A 25,397-nucleotide genomic window follows, 5' to 3' on the forward strand; every position below is an offset into this window, starting at 1 on the left:
ATAGAATCAAAAATAAAAAAAGACTAGTGTTCAATAATCAATTGAATTTTTTTTGAAGGTGAAATCGACTTTGAGCATTAGAATAGTGTCATGGTCACGGATGCTTTAAATGTAGAATTTATAGTACAACTATATTTGAAATTGATAATAAAATATTTACTCTAAATTATCTGATCTTCAACTAGTAAAATCATGACATGTATCATATTTTTTTAGTTTTTAGAAATATTTTATAGAAAATGGTTAAATATAATACATGTCATGATTTCATTGAGATTGGAGAGATAACTTATCTCCTAATACGAAGAGATACTTTATTGTAGTTCAAATTTTAATGGGGTGTCTTCTCAATTCTCATGATCATTTCTGTGTGGACTCGATCAAAGAGAATGGGGTGATGAATAGTGGTGATGTAGTTGGCGTAATAGTAGTTCTTTTGGAGCATATGATATAAAATCAAAACTTATAGGGACAAAGGCCCTTGAGAAGAGAGATAGGGAGTGATAATTGTCTTACCATATAATACTTTATTCTCAATATGTCTCATCAAGTCATCAAACATAAATAATAAATATTTTGACAATTAAATTGAGATATTTTAATTTTTCTTTTGATTTTCATGAGTTTTTTGGAAAATACATGTAAAAAGAAAAGATAAAAGGTAAGAAATGGATAAACATAAGAGGTAGGTGAATTATTCTAAGATCATTGGCCTATTGAAAACTTGAATTATTCAAATTGAAAACAAAAAAATTAAGGCACCCCTTTGTCCCTACATGCCCTCATTGTGTGGAAGAAAACGTTTCTAAACTTCTTTCTCTAAAGTAAAAAATTATTAAAGCCTTCAAAAGTGTCTTATCATGCTTGTATCATTTTTATCAACACAAACATGATTCTTTGAGCATAATCTTTGAACGGGTTTTCAAGACTACATGCTTAACCTAGACTTAACTTTTGGAACAAAACAAAAGGTATAATATATGTTGATATGACCCTTTACAAGAAGATACTAATTAACCTTAATTTATGTTAATACTATAACTTAGATTAGGCTTTTTGTCATTTTGTAATCATTGTCCTTTATCATTCCGACAAATTTAGTTCCTAGTTATTAATTTCATCCTACAACCTTATCAAAATCACTTTTTAAGGTTTGATCATCCACCAAAAGCCGTCTTAAGCATTCTTTAGGTTTTAATGATCATTCATGCTTTTGAAGTTGTGACCTCAAAAAATGATAAAAAGTGAGCTTGATCCCATTAAAATCTGTTTCTTGAATAGTTTATGTGCAAAGCAAGAAAAGCTATTTCAACCAAGAGGAAATCTCAATCAGTATATATAGCATGTGGCATGTGAAGTCAGCTCATTTTGACTTTGAATGGAGTAAGTGGACCATATTCTCAAGTGCCTACGTATTATTGATGAAATCACATGTTCTCGTTCATGTTTCACTTTGTGTATCAAACCAATTAAAAAGAAAAATTATAAAAAAAGAAATTAATATATATTTTTATCGGCAATTGTTAGTTGTTAATATGTTAGAATTTTTATTGTGGGTGAGATTTCATCTTTAACCTCACCATCAAACCACCTTATAACTCTTTTTTAGTTAATGATGGGATTCGAACCCACAACCCCTTACACTTCATTCTTTACCTTCTCTCTCTTCACCATAGAAATTAATATGTTAATGTAATTTTGTGAAGTTTGAATCACTAGAGACATTGAAACAGAAAATTGTAGGATAAAGTATTATGATACACATCTTTATTACATTGATGAAAGGAATTTCTTGATTAAATTACGGCTTAATATTTGTACATTGTTATAAAGCTTTTTATACTATTGATATATTATTTATTACTTATGTGTATTATTTTTTTATTTAGGTAACAATAATAATTAACATATAAAATAATAATAGGTTGAAAATGTATAAAATTGTTAGATTTCAATTCATATACTATCTCTCTCAAGAATTTATCGTTTGATCATGAATATTTTCCCCCTAATTTTATCCACTTTTAATCACTAAATAGTGTTATAGTATAATGCTTTGCTTGATGACTACTCGTTCATTGCTTTGCTAATTTAATGATTATCATCTATCAATGTCATCAGCATGACCATATAATTTATATTCACACATTTGTGAGGTTGAAATAAGTATTATCGGTGTGATTTTTAATTATGAAATTATGAAACCTTTGAAAGTTTTAATCAATTACTGTTTCATTCTTCAATCAATCAAATCCTGTGCTAGTGTTTTAGCATAAAGATTTTAATAATGATATTTTAGTGTAAGATCCATTAGAGTAGATAGATATAAGTTGCTTACTTTTATAACTGTGTAATAGCCATGAGTAATTTGATTGAAACAGTAGTGTTTTTATCTTGAATTAGAGACACATATTTTTAGAGAATTAGTCAATACATGCTCAATTTCTTTACAAATTTTTTAACAAAAAAATCTTCATCACAAATTCAAACAATCACTTTTAATCATCAAAAACAAAAATTTATGAATCCTTTAAGTTACTATAAAGATGTGTACAGATTTAAAAAAAAAATTGTTGCCATGTCATACTTATTTTTTAAGTGAAATTTTAGGAACGGCATGAAATCTCAAGGTATTGAAGAAACATGATAAATGATCAGCTACATAAACATTAAATTGATTTTCTTCTCTAGCAACATAGTTAATGTGATAGCATTGTCCTTTGTAGCGATCAAGACTGGTAATCTCATTGGTCACATAGTTGTCGAGGTACTAATAGAAGATTTGGCAGCTACCATGACACCTACTTCGGCAGCTACCATGACACCTATTGCTAAGATATCAATATCTTTGGTTTTATAGTCATGAGTATAATAAGTCAATTTATAATCTTTAACCCAGGCTTTAAACCCAACACTTGCTTTAGTCTCTCACAACAAGAACATATAGAAAGGTGAAGGCATTCTTTGTTTATGGGAGGAAAGGGAAGTGAGATTGAAGGCATTCTTTACCCATATATGGGTATCTCCTTGCTAGTTTTTTACGGGTTTTAACGAATTCTTGTATATACAACAAGTATTTACGAGCATCTATTATCTACTTTAAAAATTAAAAACAAATGTAGGAATGTTATTTTTGGTCTTTTTGTATGTTGGATACCTTTTAATTGGATAAAAAAGACAATGAAAAAAATTGTCAACTCGATTCTCTGACATTATGAATTGGTTTTGGGATGGTTTAGTTCGACACGTCGAAAATGGAACAATACTAATTTTTGGCATGATAAATAGGTGGGTCCTGGAAGTCTCATGGATCGGTTCGCCAACTATACAACTTCAAATACTAATGAAGATGCATGTATTAGCAATTTTGGCCGTTGGGATGATGGGAATTGGATATGGAACTTATCTCATGTCGTTTCCCTTTTTCTTGGGAATAGAATCACAATGACATGCTCTTCATTTATATTAGGAAGTGTGTCATCCAAGATAACACTAAGGACTCTTGGGAGTGGTCTCACGATAAGTCCTAACAATATTGTATTAAGTATGTTTATTCACTTCTCAATAGGAATACCACCCTTTTGGCTAAGGACTCCCGTCTCTTTCATACTCTTTGGGATTCTAAATCTTCTTTGAAGGTTATCGCATTTGCTTGGCGTTTGTTCCAAGACAGAGTGCCAACAACGGATGCTCTATTTAGGAGAGGGATTAATTTTTAATAGGATGGTGGTCCCTTATGCAAACTTTGTGATGAACATCAGGAATCTTCACAACATTTGTTTTCTTCTTGCAGGTTTACCTATGTGGTTTGGCAGCCGATTTATAAATTGCTTGGATTTATCATTGTTCTCCCTCAAAACTTGATCAATCATTCTCCATCCACATGGACTTACCAACTTTACCAACCCAAAATGTAGGAAGCACTAGAACACTATATGGTTGACAACTGTTTGGTTCGTTTGGATAGCCAGAAATAACATCATCATAAACTCGTAGCAAATTTCCATCACATACACCATTGACTATATAAAGGTGAAGACATGACTTTGGATAAACGGCAAATCATAAAAGCCAAACATAATCTATGACGACTGACTGATAAACCCCTTAGATTGTCTTTCACTTTTCTCTCAATGTTTATCTCAGCTTGATGTATTTTCCTCTTTGTTTCCTTTATATCTTTTATTCATATGTAACATTTTAATAATTTTGATACCTCATTAATAAAATTTCTCTTTACTAATAAAAAAAATAACATCATCTTACAGTATTGTTAACAGGTGTTACCAAATTAAACTATACAAATTTAAAAAATTCAAATTTAACAAGATAATAAAGTAAATTAGGGTACGTAAAGCATGAGTACCACCCCATACTACCTACTTGTATGTATCGTAGATGTTTGAAGAAGGGAATGAAGTATCTCCTGGTATAAGGAGATAAGTTATCTCCCCCTATCAGTGAAATTATGACATGTATCATGTTTTATCATTTTCTATAGAAATATTTTAAAAAATAAACAAAATAGCACACATGTCACATTTTTACTAGCTATAGTAGATAAGTTATCTCATGATATGAGTAGATATATTATTCTCTTTTTTGAAGAATTAGTTGCTAAAACTATTGGATAATCCTTTGTGATTCATGCTTATCCATGTGCAATTATGAACCAAGATTCTTTCTATTAATAGAGAGACACATATTTGTTTTTATTTGTATTTTTAATGATAAAAATATTATTTTGTTATATATTGAAGAATAAAAATATGTTACTATATTATTTTTTTCATTAATTTTGTGATATTTGTCTATCTATTAATGAATATCCCTACCCGAACAACTAGATGTCCGATTTGTTTTTTTGCCTACATTGAATGACTCGAAACGTTTCTCCTAGAAATGCGGCTACTTGTTCCGTCTTTAGTTTAACTGTCAATTGTTTTGCCGAACGAAATGACCATTCTAGAATCACCTTTGTTTTCTAATAAGTTGTCAAAATGTTATAATATTTTAATAGAATAAAATAACTTATCATATCAGACTTATCTCCTTCTACTAATAAAATCATAACATGTGTATAATTTTGTTTAATTTTAAAAATATTTTTATAAAAATAATTAAATAAGATATATGTCAGAATTTTATTGGCTATAAGAGATAACTTATGTCATTGTACCAGAATATATTTTATTCTCATATTTTATACTTTATTTAAATTTATTTTACCCTAATTAATTACTACATTTTAATATTGACATATAATAAGTTTCTGTTTGTCCGATAGAGCAGTAACTAATTACTAAAGAAGAGTGGAAAAGTTTTTTGATAAATACATTTTCATCAATACTGCCCTGGTTATTTTGTAATTTGCATTTTTTATCCAGAAATTTTTATAATTTTGAGACTTCTGTTTTATTTATTAACTCTGGTTGAGTTTCCTCCAAAGTAATGTGTAGGAATGTATGATTGAACCTTTATTTTAGAAGTATAATTCGCATATATTGCTCATTAATATCATAAGCTTAGATCAACTTTCACAAGTTGTTTAACTTGGAGACCCTAGCTTGAATACGGGGAAATGTAATTATGTTGAATAGGAGGAATTTTTATCATCTAAAATAGGGGATAATATTTATACATTGTAGAGCAAGTTCAAGTCGTAAAATTGTAAATATTTATACATTTATGTGCCAAGAAATATTATAATATTTATTCTCACAAAATAAAATAGAGAAAAATAGTCGAAGTATGGAAAAAGTATATGTTTATTTTGTTTATATATCATCTATCATTTATATATTGATTATCACATAATCTTTAAAAATATAAATAATAAATAAAATATATTAAGCAATCAATGTGGATTGTTGTAGTGAAAGTGAATGAATACATATTAGCTATGTCCTATCATGGATGTATAATGATATGTTCTTTACAAACTTTCCCACACCAATCAAATTAAAATGAAATATAACAACAAATAAAATTATAAATATTTAATTTTTAAACTGACATAACATAATTTGATTGGTGGGGACAAATTTGAGAACATGTTTAGAGACAATATATTTTTATCCATCATGGACATGGATAGAGATACTGCTTTTTAACAATATCTTATTTTATATCTTCAACCAATCATATATTGTCATATGAATAAAATATAATTTTTAAAAATAGAAAATAACATTGTAATTAGCTCGAGACATAAAATGAGATATCATTTAAAACAAGTGATCTATATCCCTCGATCCGAAAGTAATCAAATTGTAAAACCTATTAGTAATAAGGTGCGTAAAGTGAGTTGTGATGTCACCTTAAATTTGATTTATCTGCAATGTCTGAAATGTTTGATTTAACGATTTATTTACAATGAAATGAAATGGATAGTAGTATCTCTTAAAAGATAGACAAAAACTCAATTATTGTATTTTTGTTATATAAAATTCCTTCTCTCTTGGCCTCTTTCATCCCTTATCTCTCTCTCTCTCTCTTTCTTGAAAAGTCAGCGTCTCTCTCTCTCTGTCTCTCTAAACCCAATCTCTTCTCTTTTGTTTGTTATTGAGAGGGAACAAACTTTATATTCTCACTCTCATACCCTCTTCTCCTTAATCAACCTCTTTCTCTTCTTACAAGATTTGCATGAAAGAAAGATACATATATAATATACCCTTTCCATTCCAACCAAATATCTATAATTCTATATATCTATGCTTCAAAATATGATATACCCTTCTTCTACTTCTTCTTCTTACTACTACTAAGGGAAAGTTCAGAAAAGCATGTGCAGTATCTTTGTTCCAATCATGGATAATTACCAAGGTGATTTAACTGATATAGTTCGTGCTAGTACTGGTGGAGCATATAGCACAAGTAGCACAACAACTTCTTCATCTTCACAAGCTGCTATAAATAATCACTTTTCTCATCATCACTGGCAGCATCACTTTTCTTCTGATCCTATCAATTTCTCTTCTTCTGTTTTGGAAGAAGGAGCTAACTTTGGTGATCCATTTTCAACCTTGTTGAGAGATCCATTCTCAAACATGAGAGATCCCTTCTTACATGAGCTTGATATTATGCATAATCAAGGGAATAATTCTTCACCCTACTTCAACACCACAACAACAACAACAAAAAATTCTTCTGCTGAAATTATAAGCACTTCTTGTGGGGCTTTGGAAGATGCAGCACCTTGTTTTGGTGTTAATACTAATACTACTAGTTCTAGTACTTCTGTTTTTGGACACAAGATTCATGAAGATAACAACATCATTAGATCATCAAGGCCTTCTTCTAAGAACATATTCTCAAACATGATTCAGATCTCTCCTAATGCTGCAAAGTTACCTCTCTCACCGTATGATTCTACTTCTCCAAGGGCAATTAAAACTTCTGCTATGGTTTCAGGTAACATGATTAATGCAACAAACACTTCCAAGGATTGCCTTGTTGACAACACAGGAGCAGTTCAGATCTCATCTCCACGGAATCCGGGTCTTAAAAGAAGGTGAGAATATAAAGATACTGTATATATTATTAATATAATTTAATGCAATTAGTATATAGCCCGGAATTAAATGGTGCACAGAGTCAAAGTTATGCTTGTTCACATTAATTTCATGGTGGTTCATTAAAAAATTTGTGAAAGGAATAAGGAGATGAATCTCATAAATTGTTCTTTGGAACTTGAAATTTTGTGAGGTGTAAACTGTAGACAAAGTAGGGTTTGGCATGAGTTAGGTACTTGTTTTCTTCTCTTATGCTTTCCAAATATGTAATACCTTTGACTGGTCAGGTTAATCAGCTACTCTTCAATGAATATGATTTCATTGAGGCTTTTCATACTCTTTAATCAGCTACCTTAACTATAGACTTAGCTATGTGTGTCACACAATCACAGTAAAAAAACGTAGCATAGCTTTTAGTTTCAACAACTTATCTTAATCTACTGTTCTTCCATATAACAAGGTGAAAAGTCCTATTCTTCATTGGAAAAAAAGTATAGAATTGAGTGTTAGGCGATTTAAACATGGGTCAAAGAGACATTAAGAGCCAGTGATGAGAGTAGATCAAATAAGCATTAGTCTAATTTCTAAAGGCGGAAAACTAAGAAAAATGATAGGTTGTTCAATGCTTTTTCAATTAATATAATTTATTATATAACATTATATAATTGTTCGATCCATATAGCTCATCTCAGCTAATAACACTACTCCCTTCTTGTTATTGTTATTGTTCTTTACTTGGCCAAGAAATGTTACTATTTCAATAGGAATCAATCAAACAGGTTCATAAACACTCTGATATTTACATATATTATTAAACATTCTACATCAATTCAATCTTTATCATATTCTTGTGTCTGACAGGACAATGTTAACTGATCATACTCTAAGAACAACACTAATTAAAAAAAACATAAAAGGTAATTTTAAATTGAAAATGATAAATTTAATCTATCAATATTTATTGGATTTGTTTTTTCAATACTGACCTATTTTTATTTATTTCTGAACCAAAGTTAACAAATCCATTTTTTTATATCATGCATTGAACAAAGTAGTTGAAGTAGCATAATAATTTTGTGAAATTGCAGGAAGAACCAGGCAAAAAAGGTAGTTTGTATTCCTGCACCAGCAGCTGCAAACAGCAGACAAACTGGAGAAGTAGTTCCTTCAGATTTGTGGGCTTGGAGAAAATATGGTCAGAAACCCATCAAAGGTTCACCTTATCCAAGGTATATTAGTTAGTTTAGCCTTTAGGTACATTATTATTAAAATAATATATAAACTTATTGGTAATGCTGCAAAATATTATATATTGTAATAACTTCCTTGCTGACCCTCACATAAATTCAATAACTTGTAGTGTACTACTGTGTTTCTTTACTGCTTCCTGACTATTGAATATTCATTCCAGTCACATGTATATAAATTTCACAATTTGATTATAATTAAATTCACTTAATTGTTTGCACACATATTAATTTTGTCACATAATTAAAAGTAAGGGAAAAAGTGATGTGGTTACCTATGAGGTTAGGGTTCAGACTGTGAAGCTGTCATTTTGGCAGAATTATTAGATTAAATCACAAAACTCGGTACATAGATTAGTCTCACATCAATGTTTTTGGAATAACCAATAAGGACAAAGAAAAAAATGTAGAATGTTGTTTGTATAGTTTAGAAAACAATTAAGCTTAAAGTTTTACCATTCTTTCTTTTGCCATTTTCTAATATTATAAGTTGATTATGTGCCCAAGTTATTAAGCAATTTCTTTTTGTAACCTATGTAATTGAAGGGGTTGGTATTCTTTCTCATTAAATTTTTTGATAAGGAAATATATTAAAACGGGTACAAGAGATGTTAATCGACATAATTACAATTTACAAAAAAGACCAAAATAAGTATAAGGGTTAATACACCATCCGGCAAGAACCAAATTTCTTTCTCATTATCATTTAGGGTGTTGTGAAGCGTTTCTTTTTCATGTCTTTTTTTGCTGCTATTAGGGGTTATTATAGATGCAGCAGCTCAAAGGGTTGTTCTGCAAGGAAACAAGTTGAGAGGAGTAGGACAGACCCAAACATGTTGGTTATTACTTACACTTCAGAGCACAACCATCCATGGCCAACTCAAAGAAATGCCCTAGCTGGTTCATCAAGATCCCAACCATCCAAGAACACAAACCATACTCCAACTTCAAAGAATTCAGAAATCTCTCACAAGGGCATAACAACAACAACAACAAAGCCAAAGGAAGAGCAACAAGAGAGCAACAATAGTGAAGGCAATGTGTCTGTGAAGGAAGAGATAGAAATGGAAGACATAGAGAAGCAGATTGAGATGGATGATGGAGAATTCAGTGATGGACTTTCTTACAAACCATCTATGTTGGAAAATAGTAATAGCCATAATAATCAATCTCATGAGGATTTCTTTGCAGAGTTGGGGGAAATAGAAGCTGACCCATTAAACCTATTGTTTACTCAAGGTTTCAATGATCAGAGGGAATCCAAGGCCTTAGATCCATACCATCTCTTTGATTGGTCAGGAGGAGGCACCACCAACTCATTTGAAGAACCTAATAGTAAGAGAAGGTTATAACAAGTCTTTGTATTAGTTAGTTTAGCCTTTAGGTACATTATTATTAAAATAATATATAAACTTATTGGTAATGCTGCAAAATATTATATATTGTAATAACTTCCTTGCTGACCCTCACATAAATTCAATAACTTGTAGTGTACTACTGTGTTTCTTTACTGCTTCCTGACTATTGAATATTCATTCCAGTCACATGTATATAAATTTCACAATTTGATTATAATTAAATTCACTTAATTGTTTGCACACATATTAATTTTGTCACATAATTAAAAGTAAGGGAAAAAGTGATGTGGTTACCTATGAGGTTAGGGTTCAGACTGTGAAGCTGTCATTTTGGCAGAATTATTAGATTAAATCACAAAACTCGGTACATAGATTAGTCTCACATCAATGTTTTTGGAATAACCAATAAGGACAAAGAAAAAAATGTAGAATGTTGTTTGTATAGTTTAGAAAACAATTAAGCTTAAAGTTTTACCATTCTTTCTTTTGCCATTTTCTAATATTATAAGTTGATTATGTGCCCAAGTTATTAAGCAATTTCTTTTTGTAACCTATGTAATTGAAGGGGTTGGTATTCTTTCTCATTAAATTTTTTGATAAGGAAATATATTAAAACGGGTACAAGAGATGTTAATCGACATAATTACAATTTACAAAAAAGACCAAAATAAGTATAAGGGTTAATACACCATCCGGCAAGAACCAAATTTCTTTCTCATTATCATTTAGGGTGTTGTGAAGCGTTTCTTTTTCATGTCTTTTTTTGCTGCTATTAGGGGTTATTATAGATGCAGCAGCTCAAAGGGTTGTTCTGCAAGGAAACAAGTTGAGAGGAGTAGGACAGACCCAAACATGTTGGTTATTACTTACACTTCAGAGCACAACCATCCATGGCCAACTCAAAGAAATGCCCTAGCTGGTTCATCAAGATCCCAACCATCCAAGAACACAAACCATACTCCAACTTCAAAGAATTCAGAAATCTCTCACAAGGGCATAACAACAACAACAACAAAGCCAAAGGAAGAGCAACAAGAGAGCAACAATAGTGAAGGCAATGTGTCTGTGAAGGAAGAGATAGAAATGGAAGACATAGAGAAGCAGATTGAGATGGATGATGGAGAATTCAGTGATGGACTTTCTTACAAACCATCTATGTTGGAAAATAGTAATAGCCATAATAATCAATCTCATGAGGATTTCTTTGCAGAGTTGGGGGAAATAGAAGCTGACCCATTAAACCTATTGTTTACTCAAGGTTTCAATGATCAGAGGGAATCCAAGGCCTTAGATCCATACCATCTCTTTGATTGGTCAGGAGGAGGCACCACCAACTCATTTGAAGAACCTAATAGTAAGAGAAGGTTATAACAAGTCTTTGAAAAGTTAAGGGAAAACACCTCCCTCACAAAGAACCTTATAATCTTCATTCAACTTTTATCTGGTGGTGATTGGTGCAATATTATTCAAGGTCATGCTATATTCTCATAACATGGTTTGATGTAGCTCATGTGGAATACTAAAAATTATTACATAATCTTGTATTATAATAAATACAAGTATCAGAATGCAACTTATTATATCTTTTAAATCAAGAATAATAATACATTCTGAAACATGTATTTATTATGATCAAGTTCCATGTAATAAATGCTTGTTTTGGAAGATTTGCATTTGTTGTGATTAGTACATTTTCTTTTCATTTTGTTATTTACCAGAACAGTGAGGGAGATAAATTAGTAAGAGAGTGAAAAAAGGAGAGAGTGCTGGTTGATTGGAAGCAAAAACAAACGAGCCCCACATTCCATTTGGGAATATTGGTGGATGGGACAGAAAGCTGAGGAACAGAAGGTTGCAACAGTTAAAACAAGTACATTTCATTATAGACATGACTGAAGAATGCTCAGTGAGTAGATTGATGATAAAAAGGGATGGGACTAGAGCCCTTTCATCTTTTTCATTTCAAGTGGAACAAAAATTATTTCATGTGGGGTTATTCCATAAAAGAAAAATGGGTTTGGAGATTTACTTGCTGAGAGAGATGATTTTTTTATGAAAGAAGACAAAAGGATATATATAATATATATATATATATATAAGGGTTAGAAAGTATATATTATATTATATATATATATACTTACTATATGCAATAAAGCTTGACTTTTCATATCAGTCATCTCTAGGGATGTGTGACATTAGGGTGAAGGAAAATGCATGCTTTGGTTCCTCAGCTTTCTGTTTTTTCTTTTGATTATTATCCACCAACTTGTGTTCATTGTTTTGGATAATGACTTTGTTTCTATCTTATACTAGTTGTAACATTTTAATTCAATTGTTTTATGATTATTATTTGGTTATATATCAAGTATCTGTGGTAGTTTCTGGTGTTTAGATATTGTAAGTCCATCAAAACGAGGTTGGTATTTAATCACTTTGCATGTGCATGCTCACCTATTTGTGCATGTATTATGTATCTTTATATTTATTGATTCCTTCATCAGTTTGAGTATATACTCCCAAGTTTCGAGAATGCAAACAAATATATAATACTTAATTCGTGTAACCGAAAATCGGGGCGTTCGTTATGCTACTACTTATACATTTATATTTTGTTTTTAATATTTATTTAATATATAACAAATATAAGGTTGAGTTCACTTGACAGCTTGAACAAAGGATGTAAAATGTTGGAGATAACCTAGATGTAATTAGTAAATAAATTATTTTGTAGCAACTAAGAGCCTATAGTGTTTATTTTTCCATAATTTTATGTTTCTGTGCATGTATTTTATTAATATTATTGTATAACTTTGCTTGTGTAACCAGAAAAGAAAAAAAGGACTTTAACTTTGCTTGAGCTAATTAAGATAACATATTCTATAAAAAAATACACTCATCGATTTCCAAAAGTTATGAAGATTCAATATTTGATAGGTACACTGTACCTGTTTTTTACCCGTTTCATTTTTTTAGAAAGAAAAAAAAACAATAATTATAATGGAATACTATATTTTCTACACTACTGAAGTTGTTTTTCATTTTAGAAAAGAACTGTTTTTCTAACTTTATTTTTTATCTCCTGTATTTGAAATTCTTCATTATGTAAAACTGGAGTGTTAAGTGTGCCTCCCAATTTCACATTTTTTTAATTTAATAAATTAATACCATTGGTTAATACTTACAAATGAAATATAAAGTTATCATAATTGATAATGATTTAAAGTAATCCAAAATGTAGATTTATTATGTGTAATAATAATAATAATATGATTAGTTTTAGAGAGATAATAGTTAGAAAAGATGTAGGAGTGAGTTTGATATTCTGAAGGTACATAACCACCTAAGGAGATATATTAAAATAGAAAGTCGAGTATATGGAAAAGATGTAGTTAAGTAGGCATAACTTATTCCTACCGATTTCTAAATTTAGAAAGCTAGGAAGAACATTCCACCATAAATTAGATTTATGATTTATGCCATGATTAGGTAGAATGTCGGCGCAAGTATTTCATTCTCTATATATATGAGATATCTTGAAGTTCATCACTGAAATCTTGAACTTTGCAATTTAACCACTTATTCAATAGAGGCCAAGCAAAGATTAGAAGGAGAAGAATACAAAAAATCATTTTACACAAAAAAAAAACATTCATAGTAATGTTATCTCTTCTAACAATGCACTCTCACCTAATTAATCACTTCGTTGTGTTGCTCGAATCATTGATTGAATGTCAGTTAGACAATTGATAAGAGTCACTGTCACATTTTATGGTTAAAATATAGAAAATATTCTTTAATCGAAAAAGATATTATCACCTCATCTGCTCATATTAAGATGATATTTTTATTAATTGTATGGACTAGTTTACACTACATAATGTTTGATTATTTTAAAGTAAAGAGCCTGCCAATTTTATTATCTATACTATTTGTAATTGAAAAATTATTTATTTTTATTATCATTTTTATTTATTAAACGAATAGAAGTGACAGATAATTACCATTCAAATATGATTTGAAGTAAAGAAGTGGAATTATGAATTTGAGGGAAAGAAGTGAAATTAGGACGATAAAAGTGTTTATTGTAATTTTATATTAATGATAATTAAATATGAAAGATGAATGATGATTACAATTCATAGAAATCATGTTAGTATATACATATTCAGTATATTATCTCTCATTCATTTATATTATATTATTTAAAGAGTTAATAATAATTAAACATAAATGATAAATAATATAGTAATAATTTATAAAACTCATATAAACAATTTATTTTTCTATATAAGAAATGACATACATGTGTTAATAAATGAGGAGTGTTATATAAGTTTGATGACAGAAATAACATTGGCTACTACTCATCCACGTTTCATTCAATATATGTTGTTCTTTCTTATATACCCATCAAATTTCACTTCTCAAATTTATAACCTTTTTTATCTAATGCTATTGCCATTGCCCACCTTAAACACTTTTTGATGACAATGGCATCACAATCTCTGCGATTTTTATCACTCACCAGAAGGGCTTTTTCTTCTTCTACTTCTGCTTTGAAATTTAATGGTGGAGTTTCTATGGTTCAAGGTGCTTCCAGAGGAATAGGCCTTCAATTTGTAAGATACTTCATATTTGCACTTCAACAATGCTTTTGCCACTGCCCATTTTCTCAAAATTTTAGCTTGTGTTGTTCTCCTTGTTTTTTTTTGTTTCCTTTATCACACTGATAATTGTATGCTAAATTTGTTATTCCATGTTTTCACTGTAACATTTTAACTGCTATAATTGTATATGAGTTTTGTTTTATATATATATATATCAAGATATGCTGATTGAAGGAGAACATTTCAGAACTATGTCTTTGGTTTGAATAATTTACTGACTGAACTGAGTTATAGTTTCTCACTTCTCTTATGTAAGCATTGGAAATTATTTTGTAGAGAAGTTAGCATTCATCACTCTTTGGCAAGTGTTGTTGATATTATTATTATTTCCATTTTTTAGTAAATGCCCTCAAATTATTTTCTATACTAGACAAATCTCTTCTTTACTTCAAAACCTGTAGAAATGAACAAAATTCATGTGAGATTTGTGCTGGTTTTTGAAGAAATTGCTTTACTATTCAAGGGGGATTTGTGTAATTTGAGTAAAATTCAATCTTGGTAAGAGTCATTTACTCTTATTTTTTAATATGGGATTTGCTTTGATGTGTTTACTTTGTTCATCTTGTTTCTGCAGTACCACTGTGATAGTATAATAATATTAGTCAATTTATTGTATCTTTCACAAGCAGAGGAAGAATTTTAAGTTTGACAAATTTTCTATAGCCTGAAGATCAATAAATCAATTACCATTGTCATAACTCAACTATATTGTATCTTTTTGTGAACATGTTAAAGGAGTGAAGATCAAGAATCATGGTTGCATAATAAGCTAAATAATTTCCACTGAAACTGTCTACAGGTTAAGCAGCTGCTAGAGAACAATGATAGAGGACATGTTATTGCTACTTGCCGTAATCCAAATTCGTCGACTGGGCTTATCCATCTCAAAGATAAATTTGCTGATCGTCTTAAAATTTTGCCATTGGATTTGACCGATGAAACTTCCATTGAGGTTATGCTTCTATTCCCTTATTGAATTTCCTTCTATGTCATTCACAAAACATAAGCACACATTCAAAAACAATAAGAGGCTTGACAATCTTTTTTTCTTCCATTCCTCCTAGCCTCTCCGCATGCCTAATGGCTACTTATTACAATGCTAGATGCTATGTAAGTCAATATGGGTATTGCGCATACGGCATATCCACCCTAATCTATTACCCGGATTGCATTAACCTACTTGACAGCTCGACCATGGGTGCTGTTGTCCAGGAAAATTAACAAATCTCGAATGATATGAGGAGACGTGATTGTTGCTCTCATCGCAATTTGATCAGCAGTGGGTTATTGGTAATCATTAGAGGATGATATATGGGGGTGACATGTGTCAAAATTTGTTCGGGGAAAGTGTAATATGGATGATGGATGAGAGTAGGCAACTCAAGTGCAACTTCCCCTGAAGCCTATTTTGAATCTCGAAACATAATTATGTAATTATGTTCTTTTTTAGGCATTTCGACGGTTCATTGTTAAATTGAAATTATTCAAATCTATCAGTTTTAAAGGTTTGTGTTTTATTCATAATGTTTCAGGCTTCTGCTTTGTCAATAAAAGATGCATATGGCCATCTAAACCTTCTCATTAATGCGTCCGGAATTCTTTCAATACCTGAAGTACTACAACCAGGTAAAGATTTTGTTTCATTCTTTAGTAATGGACCATTTCGGCATGTACTATAGTGTGCAATGAAGGATAAAGGAAGGAAAGACAAAAAACATGTACTTGTAGGAGAAAGTGTGTAATGGTGGCTAATGATTTTTATAACTTTGAGTTAAAGCTCTGTATCTTCTTTTGATTCTAAGTTTCATACAAATATGAGGCAGCTTATTATGTTAGTTATATATGCAATACAGAAACAACATTGAACAAATTGGAGAAATCATCTTTAATGCTTGCTTATGAGGTTAATGCCGTGGGTCCTATCTTGGTTATCAAGGTAACACCACCTAATTTTCATTAACAAAATTATTTTTCAAGTATTTATGATAATCTTAGAAGTATGGTTCTTTATGTGTATGAAGAGTTTATATAAGCCTTCTGTTCTTGCATGAAGAGATGAATATGGACATTATAATTTACTAATATGTTTATTCTAGTGACTTTTGGCGATTGTAGTTAGTAATTTCTGTAAACAAATGATTTGCTTACAGTAGTGACTTCATGAGTTGTAATCTGAATAATTAAATCCCACACTTGTTCAAGTTGTAACCTGAATTGACTTATCGTCTTAGACATTTGATATGTAAGTTATTCCCTTTTTTTTATCGATTTGTAGTTATTTACAATACCCCTATACATGTCAATAACACACTCATTTTATGCATCAGTCAATGAGTAGTGACAATGTCTGATAATTCATGCCTAATCACAGTTAAGAGATATAAATGATTTCGGTTGCTTTGTGAGATGCACATGAAAATGAGTAGGGCACTTGTTTAGTGAGATACATATGATGATTTCTTTTGCTGAAAACTTCAACCAAATTTCCATGATAAAAAACTTGGGTGCAATTCGTCTTACTTCATTAGTTTAGTTTTATAGTTTTGTGCAGTACTTTTGTGCATTTATCAGTATTTGTGTCTAATACTTTTTGTATATATGTTTATCTTCAATTTTATGAATGTGTATTTTTGTTTGAGCCACATATATATGTGTGTATCTTATTCTGTGAAGTTCTAAATCAGCACATGTGGCCTCTTCTAAAAATTGGAGGCGGCTTCGGGACCGAAAGAAGTACTGCAGTTGTAGCTAGTTTGAGTGCAAGGGTTGGATCTATTGGCGACAATCATCTTGGGGGTTGGCATTCTTATCGCGCTTCAAAGACGGCGCTTAATCAATGTATGACTCTTTATATATGATCTTTGTCATGGAATATCGATAATGATAATTTGAAGTGTCTCATTGAATCATTCCAAAATCTCTGTAAAAGATGGCAAGATTATACGATTTAATGATATATATAAAAACCTAGTCACATAGACACATACCATGCGAAAAGATCCATCATGATCCAACTGAAAACATTCATCATTAGAATGAATCCTGCAAATTATATGATTTCTACAACATCATAGTATTTGCATAAAACCATGTTTCTTGTCTTTTGATTATCAATACCCTTTTAGCTTCTGTTCACTTTATAGTATTTGCATGCAATTTTCATAACAATAACAACTATGCATTGGTCAAGTATAAACCAAAATGAATTTGGAACTATCCAAATTGTTTGAAATGGTAATAATCTGAGACATTTTTCCACATTATGTTCTTACAGTGTCAAAGACAGCCTCTGTGGAATTTGCAAGAAAGAAGGATCCAATTGTATGCATTTTATTGCATCCTGGTACAGTTGACACTGATTTATCTAAGCCATTTCAAAAAAATGTTCCTAAAGATAAACTCTTTACCAAAGAGTTCTCAGTGCAAAAGATGTTAAGCATTATTGACAATGTGAAGGTTCATGATAATGGCAAGTTCTTTGCATGGGATGGTCAAGAAATTCCTTGGTGATCTTGTCAAATTTTCATCAAGCAATATTACATTTATGAATGATATCAATTCATATGTGTCTAATCTGATCTCGATAAAAAATGACTAGAAAATTGTATTTAAGTGATTTACTGATATATTGATGATTACCTGAAATAAATTTATATATGTATCTTATGATATATGAAATCCAAGGTTTTTATATTTTTAATTAGTTTGTTGCAATGAAAATGGTAGCCCAATATACGAGGCTTCCACTCACTGGGTCTAGGGAGAATCGGCAGGTAGAAAGACTATCTCCAAATTTGTACTCGCGACATTTACTAAACAACACTCTTATCATTGCGTCAAGATTATTGAAAAGGGCAAATATATTTTTCCATGAAATACACTTGTGACACGACTCAAATATTTTATTTTGCTTTAATTCTCTTCATTCCTTTTAAAACCTAACTCTTAAAGGGATCCAATGTTGATAATAAAAACTAGTCCCCAATATTTGGTTTACCACAAATAAGAAATGAAATATGTTGGTCATTCTTACAGTTCCAAATGAGGAAAATTGATTAGGTTCGTTATATGATTTAATTTGGAATTATGAACTTTTATGTCACTTTTAATATACTCTTGCGTTCAAATATTTAACGCCAAGTCCGTTATCAATTCTAAAAAATAGAATAACATAAGATTTGTTATCAAAAGGAAGAAAAGAAAAGTATGTTAGAAACTTAGAATAAAACTATCTAGAGAATGTTACTTTCACTTTTGAAACAGTTTCTAAGTTAATGTTCTATAAATTGGAAAACCAAAAATCAAGTCTACAAATTTGACATTAACTAAAGACAAGAGACATAATCAAATGGGTACTATAATTGCTGCAAAAGATTCTTCTCCAATTGATGATGCTGAAACTATAAAGAGTGCATGTCAAGGTTATGTTAATATATTTCTTCAATTAGGTGTTGCTTCTACATAAATATTTTATGTTGCACAAACTCCTAGTACAAAAATGTTCCTTGAACTTAATAACTATCTTAAGTATAAACCAGTTTTTCACTTTTTATGTTGTTTATTAACTATAAGTTTAAGGGGTTTAGTGATTTTTTTTCTTTTTATTACATTTCTAATACAATTGTATATGATTTACAGGATTAGGGACAGATGAAAAAGCTGTTATATCTATATTAGCACATCGAAATGAAGCTCAAAGGAAACTTCTGAGGCTGGCTTTTCAAGAAATTTATCATCAGGATCTTATCCAACAACTTCAATCTGAACTTTCAGGAAGCTTTCAGGTAAATATATAACAATTCATAGCTTTATCTTTTATATATATATATATATATATATCATAAGCTAGATAAATAGTCAACCCACAATGTATAGGGAGGGTATAGTAAATGTGTAGCAGAATCCTCTCCGAAATTGGAGAATTCAGTACTAAATAAATCAGCTGACATAGTTTTAGACATAAATCCTCACGGAACTGGATAGTTTAGTATTGGATGAATCCGTTGACATGTGACATAATCACATAATACTTTATCTGTTATGCACCCAATGGTATTTTGAGAAAGAGAAATCAACATTTTTTTTGTTTTTTCCAACACATATATGTTAGTGGAAGTAACTATAAATTTTATATATTGATAATATGTATTACAATTATATATTACTTGAATGAATACCATTATGAATACTATCATTGAAATCAGAGAGCTATAAGCCATTGGACAATGGATCCATCAGAAAGAGATGCTGTATTTGCTCATGAAGCACTAAACAAATCAAAACCAGATTATAAAGTACTAATTGAGATTGCTTGCACTAGAACTTCACAAGAGATTTTGGCTATAAAGGGTTCATATCAGTTTCTATACAAACATTCCCTTGATGAAGATTTGGCCTCCAAAACAAATAGTGATATTAGGAAAGTAAGTGGATTCTTAAGTTTCTATTATATGCTTTTTTTTTATAACAAAGTGTTTTAATTTACTTAGGAATAAGAATAATAATGAAGTAGTTTTGTTTTTGATGCAGTTGTTAGTTGCAATTGTAAGTGCTTATAGGTATGATGGAGATGAATTTGATGAGAGTGTGGCTCATTCAGAAGCAAATATTCTTCATCATGCAATTCAGAACAAAGTGTTTAACCATGATGAAATCATTAGAATTTTGAGCACAAGAAGCAAGAAGCAGCTATGTGTGACTTTCAATGCCTTTAGGAACATATATGGCACAACAATTACCAAGGTAATATGAGTTTATATAATATGTTCTCCAAACCAAATACAAGGAGAATAAACACGGACAAAAATCTTGTCTTGAACGGTGTCTTATTCCCTGTCCGAGCTAATCAGAATGTTACTTTTGTTTTTAAAATTTTCTTTTATTCATGTGACAATATGTGATTGATTCAAGACATGAAATAAGACATCGACACGAAAACATAAATATGGTGTTAATGTAACATTTTCAGTTAGAAGTGAGTTCATAAAATTTTTATAAAAATTATGGACTAAATATGGTGTTATATATGTACTTTTTATAAGATTGTTGTAACTATGCAACTAATAAAAATGTAGATGAAAAAATGGTTGTTCACCCTCTAATGATACATAAACAATAAAACATTGGTTTGCTTTGATGATTTTAGGGATTATTATCCAATCCAATTGATGATGATGATGATGAATACTTAGGAGCACTACGTACTACTATTCGTTGCATTAAGTATCCCCAAAGATATTTTGCTAAGGTAAATATAGCTATGAAATTATGTTACTAACTTTGATCCATTTTATAATGTTTTATTGAATAGGTTATATTAAACATGTATGTCTTAATTTGATATAGGTATTACACCATGCTATGAATGATTTGATAAGTGAAGAAAATGCTCTTAGCCGTGTTATCATAACTCGTGCAGAGAAGGATTTAAGTGAAATCAAGGATCTTTATTTCAAGAGAAACAATGTTTCTATTGATGATTCTGTGGCTAGGAACATATCAGGAAATTACAAGATTTTTCTTCTTGCATTGTTAGGAAACAATTCACTTTAACTTAGCCTTATCTGAATTTAACTGGGCTAGCTTTCTAACTAGGATCAGTTTAGGAAAATAATGCTTTATAGTTTATGGTTTATTATCACTACAACAATAATAATGTGGCTTATCTGATTGATTCATGTATTTGCAGTTTAATTAAATCTAGTTTCATATGCATCTCTGTTTTCCTATGATTATATTACTCCTTCTTGTTATAATGAAATACAGCATAAACTCATGAAAAAGACCTCATTGCAACATAAGATTAAGATAGGACCAATTTGGATTTATGCAATATTTAAAAAGGGCTTCGACCGAGTGCACAAGGTTCTCACCTAGTGAAGTCTTAGGAATATAAATGTACACAGCCTTACTCCCACAAGCAAAGAGATTTATACAATGTTCAGTTTTTTAATTAGGCGCAAGTCATTTTACACATTTCTATCATGTGACCATCACCACCAAGCAATTCAATAAACGGGTCAGACCAGACCTTATGCCGATCAAGCCATAGGCTCCTGACAGACAGCCTAACCTATTTCATTCCGACATGGGAAAAATCTCTCTGCAGCGGAGATGACACAATCAAAGTGCTTATATACAGTCAATGACTCAACAGAACAGTAATTAAGTGAAAACATAAAAAGAGAAAGGAGATATGAGTATATGACTGTCTGAAGTTGGACAGAAAGAGAAAGGAATTACAGAAACAGATTTGCAAAATAGAACCTATCAGTGCCCATCTAAACCTGACCCAAGAAAGTCCCTTACAATTCTTATATCCCTGAAACACAAAGTTAAAAGGGGCTGCTGGAAAAATAAGAGTGGGTAAGGCTAGTATGAGTATTAACATCCAAATACATGAAATGACCCTACTAATCATCTAAGCACTTGGATATTTTGATCACCGGATCTTATAAACAAAATAGCATGATTCATTTCTACATAAAGGATCAACTGATGCATGATTTGGCAACCAAATAAAGGATTATGGTTAATACATATTTATACCTAGATACCTGCCAAGACCAACCCTTTTCAACCAAGTTTAAACTAGGGAGGGCAATCTCAAATAAACAAAAAACTAACCTGTTAATTTCTTCTTCCCCACAAACTAAGCGGGGGAGACCATAACTTCTTTTAAACCAATTTTGATACCCTTAATGAAGGCCATACTAATTGAAGGCCATACCAATTGCCCAGGAAATCATTCAACTCAGAACAATGCTCGTGAACGTAAACATAAATAGAGACGACTCAATTGAGTATCACCATGGCCAATCATAGAAAAAGTAGTAGAAAGGCAACCAGAAATACAACTAATCCATCTAGAACCTCGCAAGAGCAACCCCACTCCCAGTTGATCATAATCCTATCCCATCTTTTCACATAACCTACCACCTAATAATTCCTATAAAAGAGGCATTCAATATCTGATTACCCGCAACAAATCTATTTCAATTCTCAAAGGTGACAAATAATAACACTAAATTCAATTTGACAGGGAACCTTGAGAATGAGTTAGTGCACACAGGTAACCAAAATTAATAGGTCCCCATGATCTATCACTTAATAAGACCTATCTTAGTCATAAAAGTGATAACAGTGAGTTGATCTTAATAAGAAAAATATCTAAACATCTCTAAACGAAGAGAGCAAAAGCAAAGCAATCTGTTGCTGATGTTTTCATTATACAGAAACAAGCTCTAAATTCCTCCAATAGAACATAGTAGAAGTTTATTATCACCCAAACATAGAACTGATTATATCCTTATATTTCATTTTCTACTCTCCAATTAATCAGTAACCAAAATCCATATTTTGCAGCGAATAGATAGCAGGTACACCACACACAACCTTCTATAAAACTATCATCCAAACTACAACTACTATTGCATTTGCAAATTTCTTCAAATGTCAGGCAGGCCTGATTCCATCTAATCCTCCAAGAAAAGTAAGAAATTCCATATATTTTGACTAATTCAAGGCGTAAAAAGGGTTAGTCCTCCGCAAAATTGGATTAAATTGAACAAAAGATCTCAATTCAAAATAAATTCATGAGAAATGGGATCTCTATAGGATCCACATAATTTTTTATATTTTCTAACAAAAATCTCTAAATCACTTCACTGGTCAGGTGTTGAACTTCAACCTCTCTATAACTTGCACACCACTCATACAAGTAACAGATAATAGTAATGAATCTATAAATCTATAATACAAAAACACCATAAAAAATAAGCCCAGTAATCCACCTCTACCAAACTACATAATGGCCTTTCCTATTATCTTCACCCAAGAAAATATGACAAAATACTCCCTAGTATATGTACAAGTTCAATAAATTAAAACCAAAAAAATACCAATGATCCAATATTAAAATTTCAATGAAAATCAAGTATGTCACAAGTAAAATATAAAAAAACACATTTTCCAACAAAAAAATACAAGGGGAGATATATAAATTTTCATTTATTTATCACTAACCATCAAGGTTTTACATCCAGGTTCGTGATCGCAATGGAGGCCACAATGTTATGGTTGAGGTAATCTCTTCAACTACATCGCAACCGACAATTTCAGCCATATTTTCGCAGCAACATTACCAAAACTGCAACATCAGTTTAAAACCATGCTAACCATAGAACAAGTCATGAATAATTCTACAACTACAACAAAACTCTAAACCCAAATTTGAAAATCGATATCACTCCAATGCAACAGTGGCTCCCAACGCCTTAAGTTTCTCGAGGATCGAATCAGCATCCTCTTTCGTTAACCCTTTCTTCAAAACACAAGGAACTTTCTCAACCAAGTCCTTAGCTTCCTTCAACCCCAAATCAGTAAACGACCTAACCTCCTTAATAATCTTAATCTTCGCCGATGCATCGTACTTTTCCAGCTTTATATCGAACACCGTCTTCTCCTTGGCCTCCGCCGCCGCCGGAGCTCCATCTGCTGCGGCGGAAGGACCCGCCGCGGCAAATCCGGTTGCATTGGGGGATGTGTAGCGATTGAGACCCAATTTGAGACTCCATAGGATGGAAAAATCGTGCCTTTCGAACCGATTGAGGGAGATGAGATCATCGGCGATGCGATCAAGTTTCTGGGTGCGGGTTTCTGTGGAGAAAGATCGATTAGCGAGTTGAAGAAGATTCTGGAAGGATCTGAATTTGGGTTTTGGGGTGAGATGGAACATTGTTAGGGTTTTAGGGTTTCAATTTGGAAGCAAGGAACGATGAAAATGAACAACGTTGTTGAGTGTGTGATGTGAGAGAAGCAGTGTGGCAAAAAATGTAAATTAGGGTGAGCCCAACAATGCATAAAAATATAGAATGTATTTTTAGAAAAAGGCCCAATTATTTTTTTAGTAAAGATCCAAGTTGGTATCTCGATATTTTCATATGGAGAGCACATCTTCTATCCCACGTGCCATATTTTTTAACAAACATTTTTTAACTAATCATAACTAGTGACATATAGAGTGATACAGATTGTGGGACAACAAATATGCTTGTGTGACAGCTTACTTCGAAAGAAATTAAATTATCACTTCGATCATGAGAAAAACTTGTTTGGAGACGACCTCAACACCTCATATTTACATATATTCAATCATAGTTTAATAAGTCATTAAATTGTGGGTCTCTTCAGTTTTTTCCCCTCTTCTCTCTCTATGTTGTCTTTTTCCTCTATCCAAATCTCATATTTAACGATACGATGAAGTGAAACCCACAATTTAATGATTTATCAAACTATAATTAGATGTATGTAAATATAAGATGTTAGGGATATCTTCAAGCAAGTTTTTTTCATTGAAGGTTACTTGAATGACTTAGTTTGACTTGATGTCAATTTTGATATGTTTAAGTTTTTTTCTTACAACATGTATTAGTTTGTTATAGTGTAATCAAATAGTTATAATCTAATTCTCACAATTATATGAAACACACTTAAATTATAATTTAAAGTTAATGGACAAAAGCATACTTCATGTTCATGCAATCTAGGATCATGTTTTTTTTTTAATTTTTCTCTTGTAATAAAACTCAACCAAAATACTTGTATGCATCC

General features: G+C 31.1%; 5 protein-coding genes across 7 annotated transcripts; 4 read left to right on the plus strand and 1 right to left on the minus strand.

The window, feature by feature from the left end:
* Positions 6,496 to 12,198, plus strand: LOC109330380 (probable WRKY transcription factor 14). Of its 2 annotated transcripts, none has more exons than XM_019564562.1 (4): positions 6,496 to 7,513; positions 8,603 to 8,743; positions 9,519 to 10,106; positions 11,484 to 12,198. In XM_019564562.1, exons 1-4 carry the CDS (start codon positions 6,786 to 6,788, stop codon positions 11,488 to 11,490), a joined length of 1,464 nt encoding a protein of 487 aa, XP_019420107.1. In that variant the 5' UTR covers positions 6,496 to 6,785; the 3' UTR covers positions 11,491 to 12,198. The 2 variants fall into 2 exon arrangements, with proteins under 2 accessions (XP_019420107.1, XP_019420106.1); XM_019564561.1 differs by having other exon boundaries at positions 9,519 to 10,094; positions 11,469 to 11,532.
* LOC109330381 (probable WRKY transcription factor 14) lies at positions 10,834 to 11,505 on the plus strand. Its single transcript, XM_019564564.1, has one exon. It carries the CDS (start codon positions 10,873 to 10,875, stop codon positions 11,488 to 11,490), a length of 618 nt encoding a protein of 205 aa, XP_019420109.1. The 5' UTR covers positions 10,834 to 10,872; the 3' UTR covers positions 11,491 to 11,505.
* LOC109328998 (C-factor) lies at positions 14,476 to 18,414 on the plus strand. Of its 2 annotated transcripts, XM_019562657.1 has the most exons (7): positions 14,476 to 14,738; positions 15,586 to 15,738; positions 16,319 to 16,412; positions 16,640 to 16,722; positions 17,471 to 17,624; positions 18,061 to 18,305; positions 18,394 to 18,414. In XM_019562657.1, exons 1-6 carry the CDS (start codon positions 14,604 to 14,606, stop codon positions 18,294 to 18,296), a joined length of 855 nt encoding a protein of 284 aa, XP_019418202.1. In that variant the 5' UTR covers positions 14,476 to 14,603; the 3' UTR covers positions 18,297 to 18,305; positions 18,394 to 18,414. The 2 variants fall into 2 exon arrangements, with proteins under 2 accessions (XP_019418202.1, XP_019418201.1); XM_019562656.1 differs by lacking the exon at positions 18,394 to 18,414 and having other exon boundaries at positions 18,061 to 18,387.
* LOC109329195 (annexin D8-like) lies at positions 19,135 to 21,468 on the plus strand. The gene is made up of 6 exons (XM_019562866.1): positions 19,135 to 19,207; positions 19,425 to 19,570; positions 19,991 to 20,209; positions 20,316 to 20,528; positions 20,932 to 21,033; positions 21,132 to 21,468. The coding sequence occupies exons 1-6, from the start codon at positions 19,135 to 19,137 to the stop codon at positions 21,336 to 21,338; spliced, it is 960 nt and encodes a 319-aa protein (XP_019418411.1). The 3' UTR covers positions 21,339 to 21,468.
* Positions 23,772 to 24,610, minus strand: LOC109328819 (50S ribosomal protein L7/L12-like). The gene has a single exon (XM_019562415.1). The coding sequence runs from the start codon at positions 24,520 to 24,522 to the stop codon at positions 24,031 to 24,033; it is 492 nt and encodes a 163-aa protein (XP_019417960.1). The 5' UTR covers positions 24,523 to 24,610; the 3' UTR covers positions 23,772 to 24,030.

This window comes from Lupinus angustifolius, chromosome LG16 (genome assembly GCF_001865875.1).
Source record: "Lupinus angustifolius cultivar Tanjil chromosome LG16, LupAngTanjil_v1.0, whole genome shotgun sequence".
Classification (NCBI taxonomy): Eukaryota; Viridiplantae; Streptophyta; class Magnoliopsida; order Fabales; family Fabaceae; genus Lupinus; species Lupinus angustifolius.